The sequence below is a fragment of the Amblyomma americanum genome, chromosome 4 (genome assembly GCF_052857255.1).
Source record: "Amblyomma americanum isolate KBUSLIRL-KWMA chromosome 4, ASM5285725v1, whole genome shotgun sequence".
NCBI lineage: Eukaryota > Metazoa > Arthropoda > Arachnida > Ixodida > Ixodidae > Amblyomma > Amblyomma americanum.
The window spans coordinates 148,078,130-148,098,587 of record NC_135500.1 but is presented as its reverse complement, the minus strand read 5'-3'; the positions used below and the strand labels follow the sequence as shown (position 1 = coordinate 148,098,587).

The following is a 20,458-nucleotide window of genomic DNA, read 5'->3' as shown; positions in this document are numbered from 1 at the left end:
AAAACTACACTTTCTTCTTATTTTTTATTTGGGGCCAAAATTTTGCTTGCCGACACACCTGTCTAGCATTGTTGATAGTGTGTAACGAGCTAAAACAAGAATTTGGCTTGATAAAGTCATACGCCTGAATAAGCCCTTGCGACCTTTCCTCCCGGCCGTACACGCCGTACACGCCGTACACAAGTACGTTTCCTTTAGCAGACGACTGCGATCGTTGCGCCTCTAGTGACAGCAATGTGCGCGCGACCCATTTCCGTCGTCTGTTTCCGCATTGTTGTGTTTGCTTTCTGCCAGAGTGGGGTGTGTGCTACGTCCTTAACAGGTGTTTTGAGCCGTCCAGCTTGTGCCTCGACGCATAACACCGCAGCCCGAGTGTGGAGCTTCTGTGATATGAAACAGTTCCTATGACGGCGACAGGATACAAGCAAACCTGTCGGACTGCTCCGCCGCGTCCAATGGAGTCAAGGTTTCGGTATTTCGTCGTCGTACGTCCGTGGACTTGAGGCGCGGATGCCATAGGTTGTGTCGCCGAACTGTACTGATAAGGAGGAATAAACTGTTGAAGTAACACCAGGCAACCGGAGATAACGCACGATGCGGTGTGTACGCGCCGTCCAGCTCGGAGCGTATCAGTAGTGAGTTCGGACCGGACAAATGGGTAAGGTTGCCTTTTCTAGCTGCTGCTATCGAAGATGCGCGAAAGCGCGCTCTTGAACTGTATAAACATCGCGCGTTTGAATACGGTAGTAAAAGCGCTGAGCGCGATGCTTTCAGAACAGCTTTGCCATCGCGTTACGTCATGTGCGTGCCATGGGGTGGTCTCCGGTGGGACGCGCGCGGCGGGGTGTGGGCTTGCCCCTTGGCGAAGTGGCGAGGGGGTCGTGCATAGCAGCCAATGAAACTAGAAGCACAAGCAGGTAGTTGTCGCACGCTCTGAAGTTATTTGCATGTGCGAGCATTATCCCACTATTTCTGGAACATAAATCGGCAATGACATACAGCAGAAAAAGCTACTCGTATTCGAGCATATCCAGGGACAAGAAATGCTGTTCATGCACGGCGATCGGTGAGTTGTTGACACTGCGTAGGCCTACATGAACCCTTTCTACTGAGTTTGTGCTCGCCTATGCACTAGCGTGGACTTTCGGTGCGGTTGTTGATGCATATGTCGGTGCCGAATAGGGGCCGTTTACGGCACTTATATGTGGTACTGTTCGCTGTGGGGGTGCTTGCTTTTGGAGCTATCGATGAACTTCGGCGTGATCGGAGGCCAACATCGATGGCGCATTGTGTAGTTGGCCATTCGGCTTTGTTTCGCTGCTGCGTCACTAAGGCACTACTACGTCAGCGCCAATAATAAACTGTCGATTTGAAATATGAAATCGCGTTGCGCTTATGCTGTCGCGAGTGCTGCCTGATGCTGCGCTTTTGCAACGCCAAGTCCTGCTTCACGCTAAAAGGTTGGCGGAATGGTTCGAAAGCACGCTATCAGATAAGTTGTATATTATTTGCGTTTTTAAACTTACGTGTGATTTTAAAATGGCATGCGAAATACGAGTTTTGCCGCAGATGCATAAAAGCACTAAGTTCACGAGAAAGTCTTGTAGTAAAGCTGCAGATCGTAATGCAGCGTAGCAAAATCCAGACAGAACCAAATTATAGTCTGCTACATTTGATCTGCACATGATGTAAAAGCCTGAAAACGCAGTTTGAAAGCGTTTGAGGCGTGGTGCACTGGAGGGCAGGAACATGGAGCGCCTTTGTGAACTTTGCAATTTTTCTGATGCTTAAACCGAGCCTGAGATCGCGAACAATTTTTTTTTTTGATCTCGAAGGTGGCATGATATCTTCAACGAACACGACACCCCTCCCACACGGACGTGCACTGTGGAGATATTCCACCCGCCGCGATGGCCCTGTGGCTTTCACGACTGCTGAGCCTTGGACAACGCAGGATGGGGATCTTCATACAGCTGTTGCAATAAAACAAAATAGCAAGCGAATGTCCCAGCAACATTATAGTTCACGAGTAGGTTAGCTAGAGCAGAAAGATGGGGCACTTTTAAACTTGCAAGTTTAATGAAACTCAAGTGGTAATTAAATTAAGCGCAGGTTTGTTTTTATGGCTCGTCTGTACTAGCCACATTTTGCAGCGACCCAAGCACCAGTTCTCAGAAAGGTTCTCTTTGCTTGAACTAAAAATGCTGGAACCAAAAGTTTCAGTTTATTAATGTCGCCGTGGTGGCTCAGTGGTCTTGGTGCTCGGCTGGTGACCTGAAAGATACGGGTATGATCCCGTCCGTGACGGTAGAATTTCGATGGAGGCAACATTCTAGAGTTCCGTGTACTGTGTGATGTCAGTGCACGTTAAAGAACCACAGGTGGTCAAAATTTCTGGAGCCCTTTACTATGGCGTGCCTCATAGCCTCAGTCGCTTTGGTATGTTAAACCCCCCATAAACCAGAAACCAAGCCAATTTATTCAGTATTGGGAATGATAGTTGTTAGGCCGTTCAAGTGCAGCTGAAAGATTTATCTGTCAGTGATGAAAATGCCCCAAATGTCTATTGTATGTTCAAAGTGCGACATTTAAATGTTGTGCAAAACTGTGCCACAAGTTGTGCAGTTTTAGCTGAGTGCAGAACATGGCAAAGTGCGAAGTTCCAGTTTTGTACAAGGCAAAACGTGCTGCACAGGTTGCCGGCGGTCATGTCTGCGCTGCCTCTCCCGGGTGCCTTTTGCCACCTTGGTGGCCACTGTCATGTGCTGTGCTGGGGTGGCTGTCTTCCTTGGCGCCGTGCTGCGGCAGGTTGACTCCACCTTGCGCATGCTAGAGGTGGTCTTCGAGCGCCGGTCACCTTATGGGTGAGTGTGATTGACTTGCTTGGTGTGTACGTATGTTTCCAGCAGATTAATCTTATAACTGCATTGTGTGTATTGTGAAAGCACTCCCTGAAGGAGCACATTGGCAGACCATAGGTCTGCATACATTGTGGTCGCAGTAATACCACAAGAGGTAGTATTGCTACTGTGTCTTCCTCCCTCCCCCACCTCCTATCGTAAGAGACATTTTTGATCTGAATCCGGCAGTGCTTGCCCTCATGTACCCTGGCCGGTACGACCCAAACTGCCATAGATGTGGTGAAAGGGCCACTTACGACCACATTCTGTGGAACTGTGCAAATGATCCACCTCCGGCAGAGTTGATACAGCTCCCTTCTCGCGAGTGGTGGGAGGCTGTGCTGGTCAGCTGGGACCCCAGGAATCAAGTACGGGCAATCGAGCGGGCCAGTGATGTTGCCGCCAGTCATGGGCTAGTGGCCATCTAGTATGTGTCTCCTGCAACCTGCTCTCGACGCAATAAATGTTTTACAATCCAATCGATGAAGAAACTACATCTGCTTCTTTTTCTTTTAATGATGTAAGGTGTATAATTGCGAGAGTTGTTGCAAAAGATTCTTCTCTCTTCAACATATCTGCATCACCAGTACTGCTCGTGCATGGCATGTGAACAGGACCCCAGCCGCTGGTTCTGAGTTTACTGTGTAGTCAAAGACTGTCAGAATTATTAAAAACAAATCGTCTTCGTTAGTCTGGATTGCACGTTTTGTTGTGGCCTGATAGTGCCAGTAGTGTCTTGGGCGGCATCCAATAAATGTGTGGGAATATTGGTAGCCTGCTGCCAGGGCTGTGATTATGAGGCGGGCACTGCATATCACTTCTGGTTAGGCTGCATCAGCAGAGGTTTGGGGTTATCTAAGCTTCAAGCCTGTTGCAATGGTATTTGCTTCTCTGCAGACCTTCGGAGCTCCGTGCAGCTGCCCTGGTGGCAGCAGCGTTGATGGGGCTCCTGGAACTGTGCCTTCTACTCGTTGGCTGCCTCACGACGGGCCCCACTCGTGAGCGCTTGGGCAACCGAGCTAGGGTGGGCGGCCGCCTGTCATGCGCTCTTCTCCTGGCACTCTCGTACTTGGCCTTTCTGGCGTGGGTTGCCTTGGCCCTGTTCATGGCTCTGGCTGCTCTCCTCTGCTCTCTTGCGGGGGCCCTCTGCAACCAGTTGAGGCACGAGCAGCAGTGCCTTGACCTGAGGCTGTTCGGTACGTACCACACCTGACCACAAAGGTGTATGGCATGCAGGAGTTGCTTTTGAACGAACCAAACACCGATCGTTGTCATGTCGGCAGTTACACCCACTTAGAACGTGGTTTGCAGATCACAGTGCACCGTGCAATAGGCGGGATTGTTACAGGATTGCTTGCCTGTTGTGACAGCTCAACTCGCCCGTTCGGGTGCTTCACACAAAATTCCGTAAGTAGGCTTTCCCACTTGTCATAGTTGACCAAAACGGGATGGCGGAGGTCACGCTCAGAGAGTTATGAAGGCGACAGGATGACTGCCATGGGTCTGGGCATTAAGTATATAACATTTTATGGAAGGTTAAAAATAAATGCGCTTTCATGTTGCAACTGTTCGAAGCATGCCATCGGCCATCTTGTTCGCAGCACGTGATATGTTGGAAAGCCCAGTTGCGGAATTTTGCACGAGGTCAAGCCTAGTGGCGTCGGAATGTGATCGGTCCACGCGATAAACAACGGAGAAAAAAGGGAACAGGACCTTCGTATTGTTTTTCTCAAACTTTAAACTCGATCATGAAATAATTTGCCCAGATGTTGTGGTTTTGCCAAGGTTGAATTTATGAAAATCTGTGTGGTATGGATCGCTGGCGAGTATTTGCGAATTTTCGAATATTTGGAAATTCTTGAATAACAGTTTCTGAAATACGAATGCGAACTGAATATCAAACATATTCGATTCGAAATTTCAAATAATCACACACCCCTATTTAAAGCAAATCAGTTCAGGATACACTGGATGTAACGAAAACCTGCAAGTAAGAAAAATTCAGAAGGGTATATGCTTGGGCTTGTTGGTTCATAACTTCAAGGTGAAAAATGTAGCGCAAAGAAACGAGGACACAGAAAGACGGACAACACAAAGCGCCGTGTGTTGTCCGTCTTTCTGTGTCCTCGTTTCTTTGCGCTACGTTTTTCACCTAAGAAAAATTGTGAACTTTTCTCAATTTCGTTATATCCAGATTTTACTGTATTTGATATCTAGTGGAGCGCAGCTCAGCACGACACAAGGCTAGCATGCCTCCCTGATCGCCTCTTGGGCAGCCATATTAAATTTCTAGTGGCGCCCTCTATAGCCCATAAAAGTTGTGAATAGTAGCTGCATTGGGCATTTCACAACCAGGATTGCTGATTTGATGTGCTACATGGTCTTCAAGCTAGTATTGGGTCTTGCATTAACATGCTACCTTACTTTAGAAATCCATGCCTCTAGCGTAGTCGGGGTTGCCCTGTGGTTCAGAGTTATACAGCCTCTCCAGGCTGCAAGATACAGGAAGATCACCCCCCCTTTGTTTTCTGGAAGAAGACATTATGATACCCTCTAAGGGTTGCACCTTGATGTTTTCATGTGTCACCACTATAGACTGCCAGTTTGACTCGGGCTTAGGCTTGCAGTGCTGACATTGTTTTTCCAGCAGTAATGAAACCCAGGAAACTCGTATATTTAGCCTTGTATTGGTGCTGTACGTTCTGGCGAACCAGCACGTGCTCCTGACTACTTGTGTGTGAGCATTCGGAGGACCCATGTAGGGCAGAGTTTGCAGCATGTATTTAAAAGCTGCACAAAAGAAGCGAGGATGATGAGGAAGAGAAATGACTGGACCAGTGCTGTCATTTCTTTGCTCTTCATCATCCTCTCTTTGTCACACCACATTTCCATCATTACTTCTACTGTGTTCAAGCCTATCTCTCTCTCCAAACATTTCTATGGTCATAATTTGCTGATTCGCATGGTCAGGTTGGTTGAGACACTCTTCACTTTGTGGTGTGACAGCTCCACTCAGCTGTCCTGAACGTGATCGGTCTTGAGCAAGTCCCAAAGCACGCTGGCACATTCTGCAAGCATTGGCGAGTGCCAGTGGGTGCAATGTTTTCTGCACGCTAAAGCTCAGTGACCTTGGTTTCACACACACTGCACTGCGAGGTGTTTAATCAGATCAGGTGTTTCATCAAACCTGTCGTGTGGCAACAAAATTTGGTGCTGAACACCGGTACAGTGGGAAGGGGTTCTAAGTCTGTCCTGGATGGTGACCATGCAGACTTCCTGGTGAGCCAGGAGAGCACGCCCCTGCAGCACACAGGGCGTCCACTGCTGGAGCTATGTGGGGCGCGGCGTAAGGAGTTCTGCAAGGACTGGGTGGAGCCCTCGGGGCTACTGCTGTGGCTGGCAGCAGCAGCCGCTCTGCTGGTGCTGCTGGGCCTGGTGCAGCACCTCATGTGTCTGGCAGCCAACTACGCCCACTTGCGTGACCAGCAGAAGCTGCTTGACCTGCAGCTGCTGCAGGACTTGCAGGACACCGAGATGACCACACTGGGCTCTAAAGACCGCTTCTGACCGCCTGTGATCTACCGCCGCCACTGCCGTGGTCCCTGTCCTCTTTCACAGAGTTGCGTCTATTCCCTCTCGGTGCGAGTGTGCCACCATCCACGACATGGTAGATGACCTCAATATTGCCTGCACTATGATGTGCTCATCTCGTTTCATGTTTTCTTTTAAAACGATTCTGAAACACATCTGTGGACCCTTTCCTTAATGTCCCGGTCACATTTCCTGGTTTTTGTTGTGTCGCCTAAAATGAGACGTAACTGTTGCCTGGTTTTCCGCACAACAGGAGAGGAGTGCTGGCAGGCACATTATAGAAAAAAAAAAAAAGGACAGTAAGGAAAGGAGCACTTGTAACTTATGGTGACTTCCAATCGCAGAGTTGGAGCACTTAGGGAGCAACGTTTTCTGCTCTTTTCGGAGCAACTGTATTCCAAACGCAGATTTGAGCCAAGGATCGTGTCTTTCAATCGTAGACAGGGAGCGGTTGCCGAGCCGAGATTGCTCCGCCGAAATCGGCGGATTCGACCGGAAGTTTGCGTGACTTTCTTTTTCAGTGGCGCTAGCGGCGCCCTGCATTTCCGGCAGCTTGTCGCGTCCGCCGCGCCGGCTCCTCTTCGCGCTCCGTAGCAGACGATCAACTTCGCACGCCGCTATGGGCTCAAAAGTGAATCGTGCGAAAAGCGCGGGTAGGCGAAAGGAATGACGGGTACTTCCTCCAGCAGTTCGCGAGCGCCACCTACATGCTCTGGCCAGAGCAAGTGTACTCCAATCGCAATTTCAGGTCGCGCGCTCTGCGCCGGATTCAGGCGCTCTGTCACAGAGAGTACAGACCGCTCCAGGCCTGCGATTGGAATTCACCATTACTATTACCTGAGCGTCAGCATTGTTGCTCAAGCTACACTTGACTAAGTATTGTGCTGCATTCTTTAACACACTGCTGATGCCAAGAGGTGAAAGAAAGCCATGGCAGAATGTTGAATTTGACAAACGTTTTGGCAGCTTGTTGATTGTGTGTCCCAAAAGGAGTGGTGTGGCTCCGTTTAACATCTTCCTTTTGTTTCAAGTGATAGGAAAAATGCATTGTTTTTCCCATGAGTACAGCTAGGCTCCGTGCATCCATACAGTCCTAATAAGACCATTAAATATTTTTATTTTTTTTTAAGTTGTGTCACTGGAAGTTTTATCATTCTCAAGTTTTCATTTTTTATCACTGCTTCAGTGCAGTTCTAAATTGTATGATTGCTACTGTAGTGGCATTTTGTTGTCACATCTGAAAACAGAGATGTAGCTAGGTGTTATTGTTTGAAATCCATGCAGATCCTTTTTATCTGCAATTTTTCAGTCTGCTGTTACTTAAGAGAGTAGCCGTCTGTGTGATGATGAAATTGGGTCATGCAGGAGCTTGGTAAAGAAAGCATGTTTCATGATTTTTTTGGCTATTATTTGAGCTTAGCAAACGTATTGTGATCACTACAATAACATCCCTAAACCAATGTGTTTCTTGCTAGGTAGTTCACCTTTCGTTCAGATATCCGTGTTCAATGGTGGCTTGGAGGGTATAGACGGAACGTCTGGATCATTATATGAATTCAGCTTATGATGACTGAGCATTGTGATCTGTCCTTCATTTATTCATTTTCCAGAAACATGGTGCAGAAAGTTTGTGTGCAGTGTCTCGTGTTCCTGTGGAAATCCTTTTTCGTGGGTGCCTAATCACGCACAGGCCACATTATTATTATGGCATTTTCCATTTGTTTTCGACATTTAGTATTTACAATTTTGATAGTGCACTTGTTCATGAATTGCATTGCAGAAAATATTCTAGTGCCCAGGATGCACATTTACCCCCTGCCGCGATTTTGTGTTCGCATTTTGCTTTTGACCATCTTGGTTCGAAATCGGATGCTGTAATGTTATGGTCAGCATCTTCCATTTCTCATCGTGAACCAGATACAGTGGGAGTTCAAATGCTGAGCCATTTCCGTTATTTACGGTGAAGTATACAGCATGCAATTGCTGGCTCAAATGCTCGAAACTGCGTGCAATTACTGGTGCTTTTGTTTTACCTTTGTACTCATTGCTTAAAAGCACATGGCAAGAAGAGCAGGGAGGTTCTTAGGTAAGGTGCCACATAGGTTTTTTTTTATTTCTTGTACTTCGTTGGCAGCAGCAGTGCTAGGCATGTGAAACACTGCATTGCTCCTTAGTAGCAGAACCGAAATGTGTGGCTTTCATACTCTTCTGTCCAGTACCGTGGAATATACTTTAGCACGGTGGCTTTAGGCCATGAAAGGCACGCTACTTTAACTGGCCAGGAAAGGTTACATTTTAGTTTCTCATTCTGTGCCGACACTTCTCTGTTTCCCAGTTACTGCCAGCTGCGTCAGTGAAGATCTGCTACCGTGCACCATATTGCTTGGTTCTGAAGTGTGCATCCCTGATTAATGAGAATTGAAACTGGCCTTTGTGACAGTGGGCGCTGAAGATCCGAACTCGGTGATTCTGTCGAGTGTCTTTTTTTACAAACTGCCATTCAAAGGTCACACCTGTGGGTGGACAGCATGCTCTTTTAGGAAGGTTGTATGTCCACTGATTACACTTAATTTTGTGCAGTGCCTAGAAAGTGGAGCTTTGTCCTGGTAACCATTTTGGTCTGTGCTCTTGAGGATTTGGTGAAGTATATATCCTCTGCGTCACTTCGTTTTGTTGTAAGAAAGATGCAGAGGAACCCATTGCTAGGCATGCCAGTGATTGTGCAGCATTTGGATGTATTGGCTCATGATAGCACGGCTGTAACTTTAGAGTATTGCAGGGAATGAGTGTCATGGGTTACAGGTATGCACAGGGTTATCCACACTTGGGGTGAACACGTGTGTGGCTGCGCTCCTTAACTGGCATGCCAGTGTGTCTATGTGGCCACGCATTGAAGCAAAGCGGTGCAAGCGCAGAGGCGCCAGGACATAGTGCTTCATATTATCTGAAACTTAGCTTTGTTGCGCAGCTGCAGTGAATACACTGGTGCTTCAGGAGCGCAAGCACACGCTTGCATGTTCACCCTAAACATGGATGACCCTGCATCTCTGCAAATGTGCAAATGCAAGGTGTGCTAGCAACGTTTGACGCCTTTTGAGGTGCTGAGCTAAATGTTCGGCATGTGTTACATCTGTTCACATATATAACGTTTTCTCTTGATGTGCCTAGTGCTACAAAGAGTGCTAGTGGTGTTTCATTCCACGTGTTACTTGAACATGAGTGGTTATTTTGACAGCAGCAATGTGCTGTAGCGGAAAGTAGGTGGCATTGCACATGCCTAGTAATGCATTGTTATATGGCTTGGACACATTCCCTTTTGGATGGTGTGGCATTACAACACACTTGCAAGCACAGTGCTCGATACTGATGTGTGCTCTGAAAATTTTCAGGGCCACTGGGAATGAAATATTTGCATGTGTGGAGAAGTGACATCCTTGTGAAGTTTTGTGGATAGTCCTGCCTTATTGAGAAAGGAGTCTGATGGTAATGATCTTTCGTTTATTTTTTTTCTCTCTGCGTGCAGTTATGCATCTCAAGATTATTCCATTTTATGCCGGTTTCAGCATTGTGATTTCACTGCGGTGTTCTAGTGGGCCAGGAGATGGCTGGCTTTCCGTCCAAGGGGCCTCTACTTTGTGCTGAGAGTCGCCCAAGTGTGACGTACCTTCTCTTCGACCAATAAAATGGCAGGCTATGGTTTATTTACAAAAAACGGTTCATCCGCGTGAGACTTTGTTGGGGCATCGTAGGCGTTGACATGCAAGTTCCTCCTCCAGTGAAGCAACTGCCCAGGTTTCCCAGGGGAGACAGAGCACTGCCATAGTCTTTGGAGAAGCAACACGAACCCACAGACTTGGTGCCAGCTGGTTTCTGCCAGCTCTGTGGTCGCCTGCAAAATGTTCCCACAGAAGGGGTGAAACTTCAGTCAGCATTTGTGCTTCAAGGTTTGGTTTGCATTTCCGACGTAACATACACAACAGCCCACAACTTATTTGGAGGCAACGCAATGGAACACGCGAGATGTAAAGGCCTCTGTTTTATAAAGCTTGGTGGACACGGCCAATGTCCATAGCACTTCCGATATCGCACACTAACAACGTTAATCCGCACAGTGCGCTTGAAAGTACTTGGCGTTGCTACTGCATGTGAAAAGGTGCTCTCGCATGCTTTTGTCGGCACCAGTCTCTGACTCTCTTTACGATGACATCGAACTCGCATGATGGTGTGCAATTTATCAGCGGCTTTGTGTGTAAGATGACAACTCGTTTAAGTGTTATTGAAAGTGGCCACAGATGTCCGGGACGCACGACTTGTTGCACAGTTGAGCGAATGGGAGAAATTTCGTTTCTACATAGAGGCCTCAAGCATAAGGCCTGCACATCGAGAGACCTTGCTTATTTTTGTAGCAGCCTTATCTGATCTTTTCAGCAGTTTTCAGCCAGCCTTCCTGTGAAGACAAGCCACAGGAAAGGCATTTTTTTGCGGTACACTTAATCTTAAACTGGCCAACTTTGAAGACACGGCGGTCTTGTTCCTTGTGTTACATTTGCGTAATTTTTTTTTTCTCCCTGTTTCACACCCACCAAGTCTACCCTCACCTTGCAATCATGCTTGCATTACATTCAGATAAATACAGCATTTGGATAGCACCTGATTTACTTCCTCCATTTATGTTATTGCACATTATATTGTTACTGTGCACTGTAAGCGACAACATCATGACCTGTTCACATTGCTCACAGTGGGAAAACAAAGAATAGCTTACCGGCCAAACACTGCTGGATATATGTTCCATCCTTCATCAGTGGCCTCCAATGCTGACTCTAAGGCCACACAGCGTCTGTGATACTGAAACAAGGCGATATATCCAGTAGTTGGCATGCAATTGCCAGCATGTTAAAGGGGCTCTGAAACACCTTCCGAGGACAGCACATCAACTCGCTCAATCACTGCATTGTGTCATCATGGACACCTGAGCCAAATAATACACTGCTACATGCAGCAGAGATTCCACAATCGCGCAAAAGTTGGTGAGCCTTTCCCGGCGACTTTTTCTTGCTCGTACTCTCCTCCGTCGCTTGCACCTGCGTACACAAGTTGAGAGATGGCTATTCTTTCGGATGTCGGGCAGCTACCATGGCTGCAGCCAATAAGCCATGGAGCTCTGGTGGGTCAGGAAGCTCTGGCCCCGGAGATAGGGCTGGCACAGAAGCGCTGGCCTTCCAGTGTGCAAAAAGTGACGAGAGGAGAGGGAAAGGCACGGAGATGCTGAAATGCAAAGTTTGACTTAGATAACTTGGCTTCTACAAACCGCATTAAAAAATTCTTCCTGGACAGTGAAGCGGTGTGCTTTAACATCCCAGGAATACTGCAACTTTATTAGAGCCCCTTTCGCAGCCCCTTTAACGAGGCTTGGCTTGTAGTTTCCAATGCTGTTGCTGCTACCACGTTTTCATGTTGATGGCTAGTGCACTTCGAGAACTGCAGTGAGGGAGCACTTCGCTGCAGATCATCTTCACCCTCAAAAAGCTGTTCATTCCAACCCAAAGGTTTCAGAACAACGGTTCGTGAATGTCTCATCATACTGCAGTCGCTCCTTAATGCCTTAAGATGTTTTAACCACTTTCACACAAGAGCAGGCAAATGTTGGCGATTTTCAGCATTAGTTTCCGTTGAAATGCAGCTGGCATTAGATAGACAGAAAGTGTACATTCTCGCTGTGGCGCTGAGGTCTGCAACGCTATGCTACCCTGCCAATCACATGTGTTTGAATCGTTCGTGCGAGAAAATAAATTTGCAATAAATGTATCTTTTTCTTTCAGACAACAGCTAGAAAGAGGCATTGAAACTTTGCGAAGAACGAAAATTGAGTTGTCCACGGTCCCTTTCAATACCGACCCAAGAAACCACACACCATAAAAGCAGGCCTTGCATGAGCAGTTGTGTTGAATGCACACCACTAATGCGTTCCGGGCTGTGCGCAAACAAGCAGGAAAGAGTGCAGGCGTACTTGCCTCACAGGTGAGCTTCCACAGGTCAGCCTGGGCAGGTGTAAGCAAGCTGGCGTCTACAGGCATGGTCAACTGCTGCTCATGTCCCGACGCTTCGGTAAACTTCACTTGCTCACCACCATGCACAACTTTTGAACCTACGAGAAAGATGCCAGGTGCACTCTTGATTTTTCTGCACACAGCAGTGCGCATGAACACACTCCTGCTGTCAGTTGTGACCGGGACAACTCGAGTGAGAACAGCCAAATGAGAAGTCTTTTAATGTGTGACGACTGCTCTCTGAAAACGATAACAAACCGCATTTGTGTATCTGCAGTCACTGCATGATCATGAAAAATTTGTGTAAATTCATTTCTGTGACGGACAAGTAAAAGCTGTTCCATTATCGTGCCTAGATGATGGCTTCATGTGGTTGACAATGCACATTTGTGACAGCGGACATCTCTCACCTACTAGCTCGGGCTATGCTCTAAAACAGTTAGCCATTTAAGGCTTATTTAAAACTTCTTGTTCCAAAACGTACTACAGTCAAGCCTTGTTATAATGATGGATGTAACAGAGCAATAGCTATTCCTCTGAGGATCTCCTACAGAATGCCATATATCTTGTTTTTATAATGTAAGAGTGTCTTACGAGGGGATTTAACCAACTCCAATGAACTTCACTGGCTGTTCCGCATGATTTGTAATGGTGCTCAAGTGTTCCGTAGACATTTGATGAGGCAAACTGGAATTACTGAGCATAATTGGCTCTGCACCGCACAAAACATGCGCTAAACTTTTCTGGCCTCAAGCCTGGCCCGCATGAAGCCTTTCTCCGGGCTCTTCGTCAGTTCGGGCATGACAAATTTTTGTCACTGGCACACCCATCCTCGCCAAAACTAGAGTACATGACCCGCTGAACAATAATCATGCAAGTTCGGTGCGCACGGCCCACAAAACCTCGGCAGATTTGCCAACATAATTGAAGCTGCCCTGTTCTCCAACTTTCCCACTCCATTGTGTTGTGCTTCTCGGGTGCTGGATGCAGTTTAATTTCCATATTTGCGGTGTGGTCGTACAGTGTTGCCGTTTGGCAATGCGTTTAGCGTGCTTGGCAGTATCGACATCATGCTGGTTTCACAAATCGAATATGAGTGATGGTGGGGGAAAACGTAAGTGCACAATGATTTCCATTGCCTAAAAGGCGGCCATGATCAAAGCGCCGATTGCCTTCGGTCTGGCGCATCCATTCTCCACCAAAAGACGCCTCTGTCATGCATGCAGGGAAGTCGTGTAGCGGCGCTGTTGCGAGCAGCATGTTCTTGCGTCATGCAAAGAAGCTAATCTATTTACCGCAGTCATCAGCTTCAGCTCCAAGAAAATGGGGCTAAATGTTTGGAATTATATATCGCCCTCTCCTTTATGACATTATTCTTCTAAGACTCGTTTTCTAGGCTCAGAGGCCTATGCGAGCCGTGGAACAAAGAGGTGTACATTGGTGAGACTGAAATATTAATGTGATAGCATCAGAAGCCTCAGCCAGAAAAAAAATGTGTTAAAATCTGGGCAAGTTGGTACATACTTAGAAGCGGTTTTACACAGCGCAACACACAAGACAAGAAAGAACTGACACCACAAGTACTGACTATCAACTTAGGTTTATTCCGCTTTACATGAATTATATAATGAAGAAAGCAGCACGAGATGAAAGGCAAGATAAAAAGAGACCCGGAAAATACATGGCACAGTGAATGCCTACTTCCACGCCAAATAACAAATAATCAATTTCCTTTTTAAGCAATCTAACAGATGGTTTGCTGACCCAACTCTGACCCCTAAGCCTGATAGCCATCGCCTCAAACACCTCCCTTGCTTTCTGAGATCTGTATTTTTTGATTATGCGTGTTCTGCTCAACAAAGGTGCACATTTCTTCGATTCGCAATTCTTGCAATGAAGGGCTAAATTACTGGCCGTTGCGGACTGTAGTGATCTATCGTGTTCACTCATTCTTGTATTCAAACACTGACCAGTCTGTCCGACAAATGTTTTTCCGCAGGACAATGGCATTTCCAAGGGCTCCGCCTTAAGAAATTGATCATGAGCGACAATTCACAGACTGCCAGTGCGGTGTTACTTCCTAAACATTGTCTCAGTGGCTTAGATGCGAAGCAGGTTAGACATAGCAGCTCCTAGTGAGCGGAGTGCTGCCAGCACGCTGGCGATTGGCGCGTCATTGCCGTGAGAGCTATATATTCTCGCTTCCAAGTCTCTGATAAACATAGCTGCCAATAAATTTTTGATGTATCGAATTATCGATCTATCGAACTATTTTGCGATGCCTTTCGAGTTCGATATATTCATGTTTGGCTAACGAGGTTGAACGGGAACCTTATAGCATTAGTGGTCAGTGCGTGTGCAAGATCAACCACTCATGAAAATGTAAATTCTGGCATTCAACCAACCATTATGCCGGTGTTCAAGGCATAAGGAATATGAAACTGCAAATTGTGTCTGCCCACAGTGGCTTCCTTACCAGAGTAGAAGCTGACCTCAAAGTCACCACTGCCGAGGAGGATGCAGAGTGCACTGTCGGCGTAGAAGATGATCTTGGGCGTCTTCTGGCGCACCAGAGCAACAAAGCGGGCCGCGCAGGCGTACTTGGGCCAGTAGGGGCGTGGAAGGGCATTCCAGGGCCGTGGTCGGCAGCCCGCTGGCACTGGCGCCGGCGGCCCATCCAGCGAGGAGGAGGCACGGTCCACAGGTGGTCGGTACAGCAGCACTTGAGTGCCATCCGCAGACACTCGCAGAACACGACCGACCATTGTCTGGTCGGTACTGAGGAACTCTATGCATACTTCACCATCCTCCAGGATGCTCAACTGCATCAGGGATCAACAATATTCATGATAAGCACAAACAATACTCACGATGGTCGGCAGTTCAGACTCGTGAAGCGTCGGTTTTGAAAGCCATAAGGAGCTTTAAAATGCATCCATAGCGCAAGAGACGACTGTATTTAATCAATAAAGGTCCTGCCCTGTCTACAATCACCTCCTGTGTACACTAGCTGTACTTCAAACACAGGACATGTCGGGCAATACCTGCAGACTTGTTTACGTCAATGGTTTTGCCATCCTTTCCTAAACTTGCAACAAACTGCACTTTAGTGGCAGACTAGCAAATGACTGGAAAATGTGAAGAGGTCTGAAGATACACGAAATTTTCTTCTTTCTTTTTGCCTCCCAAACTCTGCCACCTTGACCAGCATTTACGGCAGACAAGAAGGAGTGCTGCACTCGAGTCTGTACTCTATGAATAGTTCGGTGAGCCCATGCTAGTTCATTGCAATGCACGGGACCAATGCATGAATGGAAAAAAGGCATTGAGCTGCAGCGAGCCTACATAAAACGGCAAGAAAAACAACACTCAACAGAGTCAGAAGCACAAGCTCACAAATCTCACCTTCATATTTCGTGCCCAGAGACTTGCTGGGCGAAGGCCTACAGTGTTCAGTGGTTTCTTGGGTGGCTCCACTGTGCAGGAAAGCGGTCGCAGGGGCTGGCCATGTTGTTTCATGAATGCCTGTTCTGGAATTGCTGCAAGAGAAAGGAGGATAAACAGGCAGACAGTTATGCTTCACAGCAAACAAAAAAAAATGGCTCTGGGATCCTCTCTGAATTGAACAAGCTATACAACAAGAGCCTTTATATATAAGAATGAGAAGCCATGCTCTTTAACTATTTGTGACATGACTTCAGGTACACTGAATTAGATAAGGGGAAAAAAAAAAAGATGCACAAAAAGAAGTTTGTGTTCCTTCTTATAGATGCTTTCATAGCAGTCCCTTATGGTTGACAACTTGCAACCGGAAATGCTACGTGCCTGTCCAACAAAAAAAACCATGGTGCCACTAAACACACCTTGTGTGTGTGTGTGTGTGTGTACTCTCCTCATCCTCATCGAGTTCTGCTGTGCCATTCTTCACATAGTAAACACATCATCTGCACATGGCACCATGAGATATACCAGTGGCTGCGAACTTGGCTACAAAGGCAGAAATCATTCAACAAGAAGCACCAGGCCTATAAGGGGCAAAATTGTGGTCAGCTCCAGAGGAACTTCCACACCAAAGTCTCAGTTCACAACTGTTCGGCATTCTGGCACAGCACAAATTACAGTTGGCAGGACCATGAATTAGACATGCAGTTTCATGCTGAACAGTGGAATGTCTTATCCATGGAGCCTCTGTTGCTCACAGTTCAAGATTTCAGCTGAAGACGAGTTTTAAAGATCTGTCAAAGTCTGTTCAGATTAACCTTCTCCTTAGCACTGTCAGCAAATGAGGCTACTATTTTGTTCTGGCACGCAAGGAGTACACACATCGCAGGGGAATCCTTCGCTGCGGGTTCCTCTGCAGCAGCTGGCAGAGCAGGTGCCTAGCAGCCGGAGACAGGGAGCTGGGCAGCTCGATAGAACAGGCCGCCCAGTTGTGGGGAGGTGGCCGACCCAGCAGGAATGTGTGCAGCATCACCCCGAGGCTCCACACATCTGCTTCCAGGCCATGCGGACTCTGGGAAGCTACTTCCCTGCATACAGACAGTGGAAAAATCAGTCTTGGCCACAAGCACTAGCTATGTGCAGGTGTACTCCAGTAGAGTTATGCAAGCTTTGATTTCAAAGCATGCAAAAGAAAAACATTTACTGCTGTGCTGGAAGAGGAAAACAGGTAGTGAGGAAGGAAAGCCAGGGAAGCTAACCAGAATAAGGGGGAAAGAAAAGAGGGGCTATAAAGGGGAAGGAGAAAAGAGATCCAGGTAAAAAATCAAGGCTGTCAGTTTGAGCTTATATACATAACTTATAGCTAAAGTATTACAGCTGTAATAAGGACTGTCATGACCGATCTGAAGTCACTTACGGAGACATGAAGTTTGGCGTGCCACACAGCGTAGTGTGACGCTCCCACGGGTTCTTCAGCTGTGTAGCCAGCCCAAAGTCGCCAATTTTCTGAGGAAGACAGAAACGCCAGCATTAACAGGTTATGACAGTATGAAACTGAAACTGTGCTATATAAAATAAAAGCATGCGCCAATGACAATAACGACTGTGTGTTTCGGGGTGCTGCACATTCTCACCACATCAAGATCTCGGGTAAGCAGCAAGTTGGAGAGGCTCAGATCCCGGTGGAGGATGTTGTGTGAGTGCAGGTAGAGGAGGCCCGACACTACTTGGGCCAGCACGTGGCTGGCCTCAGGTTCGCTGAGCGGGCCTTTGCGTGACTTCAGGTAGCTCTGCAACTCTCCGCCCGGACAATACTCCACCACAAGGTACACATACTGGCGGTCCTCGAAGTAGTTGTACAACTGCAATGCAACAACAAGGCTGTCGCTCACGACAAATGCAGACTGCTGCAGCAAAGTCATTCCTGCATAGCCCTGCTCATTCATTTCACTTCCCGTTGTTAGATAAGCAATGCATAACCAATGCTGACCCAACAGTGGCAAACATCATACTGCACCAAACTCCTCTTCAAATTTAAACATCAAGTGCACACCGTACACTAGAACAAAATTATTTTTCTGTAATTTGTCACCAGCATAATAGAATTAGTCCAATGCAATGCCACTTAGAGACTGCACATGGCCTTTGCGATTAACATGCGGTGCTAATCAAGCCTGTGCATCCTGCATTAAGCTTGAATGAAAAAAGAAAAAGACAATTATTAGCAAAGATCTACTGAATTTGATCCAGACATCATGCAAGGAGACCACTAGTTCTGATTAGAGATATAGAATCTATGCACACTGAAGTCTACTGTTTCTTTTCAACATTTGCAACTTGACTGAGGAACTAGCTTTTGCTCCTTTATTTCTATATTACTGATAAATGACAGTGTATGAAGTCAGTCAGGCAAAATGCTGGCAGCAGTTGTACACACTGTTCAGACATGCTGGTTGGCCATGCATATGTTGTGACACCGGTTGTAACCGTGACAGTGAGCAAACATTTCCCTGTCTATAGTGGAGGCTTTCTCTCACTGGAAGACTGTCTGGTTTCTTTCAAGATTACTGACCTTAATCTCATTTCAGGAGCAGCACTTCAGAAGTGAGATGCCACATAATGACACTAGAGAATAAAGAGAAAATATCTAATATCACAATAAAACTGATAACTTGCCGAAAAAAGTAAAATTAGTGCGATATTCGTGCGTCGTTCATAGCCTTTAAACTAAACACATCGCCATAAGTATTCCTCCCTCACCTCAACAACAGCTGGGTGCTTCAGCCTGGAGTGGATGGCGACTTCTTGTTGCACCCTAGTGCTGCTGACACCGGTACGCCTCAGGACGCCCTTATCGACCTAGCGACAAAAAGGCAATGATTGGTCTCAATGATCGCATTGCTCAACCCGCAGCTTGACCCACCATTTTTATCGCCACTTCGAGTCCGTTCAGCTTTGATCTGGCGCGGTACACCTCTGCGAATCCACCTTTTCCAAGGAAGTTGAACACTTCGTAATCCTGCACGGAAAGACAAAACAGCACGTAATAGCAACAAAAGTCCAGATGTACGCAGATACAAAACTAGCCACATGCGAAGCCCTCACAAGGCGCCTAGATGTTCGCTATGGCAAAACTCTACTGCAGTGTTTACAGGTATCGTGGTACAAGAGAGACCCTACACTAGACGTTCGCCCAATGCATGCATGGCTAGGAAGTTCGGGGCACAAAACATTTACCACAAAACTGCTACGTTAGCTTTTTTTATGGATGCAATGTTCAACAGTCGGGGCAAGACCACTACTGCGACAGAGATGAGAAACCTTGTATTATGAGTCGAAAACAATCTGAATTTACAAGCACGATGGGCTTGGATGTCGATCGCGAATGTAAAACAAGACACTTCTTAATTATATTGTAGGTGCGTATTGGGCATGTCACCATATCTTGAATGTAAATGCCAAGTTTGCGCATTGTACAGATATGTAATAAAAGCTTGTGCATGTTACGAAGCATTTTAGTACTTCCCAAGCTTACAAATCACAATGTCAGCGCGACTGTCAAGATCTACTTGCCTGTATGGAGTCCCCAAGCTTGGCCGAGCCATCCGTTGAGAAGACCATCTCCCGCTGAATGTAGTCCCGCACTGTAATCACGGATGGCTGGCACGAATCGTGCGAGAGTACACTGCCGCTTCTTTGCGACATACAACCATATCAACGCTGGTCAGCAGCTTTTCGTGACAGCTGCTGTTCGTGTTCACAAGTTCAAAATTGAAGCGGCAACATACGCGGCAATCTCACATCGGATTGCATTGGATAGGATTGACTCCCAACAACTATTCAGTTTTGGTTTTGCTATTCAATTTTAGAATCTATTTTCTTCGTTTTTGATAACATTTAGGCTGTAATTAAGTCTTATGCGTGCAAGTTACTTAACTGCAAAGTATTTTGGTGCCAAATCTTAGCGCATGTTTATTGCTTTCTTATTTTTGCCGCAGTGACGGAGTAACTTTTTGATTGTACGCCAGTTAGGTTACTAGCCACAGTTGTAATTAGGGTGTAAAAATAGGGCGTCATTTCAAAAGTTACAGCGTTGTCGATGCAAAACACAGATCTCCAATGGTGCAAACCGTTAACCGGTCTATTGTCTCATCGTGACTACCAGCTTTTACCCCCTTCTCCGCGCAGATCTTCCTGCTTATCGCTCCGCCCTCTGTCCCACTACTGCAGCAACCACATCTGTTGTGAAGCTGTGAGCTGACATCGACGGAGACAGCAGGAAATCAGAAAAAATAGGTAGAGAGGGGGAAATCAGAAAAATGGATGAATCTTTATCTTCGCAATTAAGCGCCCATGGTTGCATTGCACTGGTGGTTTCCTTTAAAGAGCGTCCAGCAGATGCTTCTCTCCACGAGGAAGGTGGCTAGTATGAGGTCTCCCATGTTTGGGTGGCTACTCAAGTTCGTTACTGGCCCA

The 20,458-nt window shown here is 46.9% G+C and overlaps 2 protein-coding genes across 3 annotated transcripts; one reads left to right on the top strand and one right to left on the bottom strand.

Annotated features, from left to right (window-relative positions):
• The first annotated feature begins 273 nt into the window (after nucleotides 1-273).
• M6 (neuronal membrane glycoprotein M6) lies at nucleotides 274-10,009 on the top strand. Of its 2 annotated transcripts, none has more exons than XM_077661946.1 (4): nucleotides 274-658; nucleotides 2,696-2,864; nucleotides 3,798-4,096; nucleotides 6,172-10,009. In XM_077661946.1, the coding sequence occupies exons 1-4, from the start codon at nucleotides 655-657 to the stop codon at nucleotides 6,465-6,467; spliced, it is 768 nt and encodes a 255-aa protein (XP_077518072.1). In that variant the 5' UTR covers nucleotides 274-654; the 3' UTR covers nucleotides 6,468-10,009. The 2 variants fall into 2 exon arrangements, with proteins under 2 accessions (XP_077518072.1, XP_077518071.1); XM_077661945.1 differs by lacking the exon at nucleotides 274-658 and adding an exon at nucleotides 871-1,066.
• On the bottom strand, nucleotides 9,970-19,791 carry SAK (polo like kinase SAK). The gene is made up of 11 exons (XM_077661944.1): nucleotides 19,556-19,791; nucleotides 18,906-19,001; nucleotides 18,743-18,841; nucleotides 17,617-17,844; nucleotides 17,400-17,488; nucleotides 16,865-17,070; nucleotides 15,947-16,080; nucleotides 15,018-15,363; nucleotides 12,506-12,639; nucleotides 11,257-11,339; nucleotides 9,970-10,380 (listed from the first exon to the last, which is right to left on the bottom strand). Exons 1-11 carry the CDS (start codon nucleotides 19,685-19,687, stop codon nucleotides 10,194-10,196), a joined length of 1,734 nt encoding a protein of 577 aa, XP_077518070.1. The 5' UTR covers nucleotides 19,688-19,791; the 3' UTR covers nucleotides 9,970-10,193.
• Between the last annotated feature and the right edge of the window lie 667 nt (nucleotides 19,792-20,458).

Bases quoted from the DNA above. Each gene is read 5' to 3' on its own strand.
- M6 (XM_077661945.1), top strand. From the start codon at position 991: ATGACATACAGCAGAAAAAGCTACTCGTATTCGAGCATATCCAGGGAC. The intron at 2,865-3,797 runs GTGAGTGTGATT...GCTTCTCTGCAG, and splicing joins GAGCGCCGGTCACCTTATGG to ACCTTCGGAGCTCCGTGCAG. The intron at 4,097-6,171 runs GTACGTACCACA...GTGACCATGCAG, and splicing joins CCTTGACCTGAGGCTGTTCG to ACTTCCTGGTGAGCCAGGAG.
- SAK (XM_077661944.1), bottom strand. From the start codon at position 19,687: ATGTCGCAAAGAAGCGGCAGTGTACTCTCGCACGATTCGTGCCAGCCA. The intron at 12,640-15,017 runs GTAAGGAAGCCA...TCTTTCTCGTAG, and splicing joins TGAGGTCAGCTTCTACTCTG to GTTCAAAAGTTGTGCATGGT. The intron at 11,340-12,505 runs GCAAGTACGCCT...GCCTTGTTTCAG, and splicing joins TGTGGAAGCTCACCTGTGAG to TATCACAGACGCTGTGTGGC.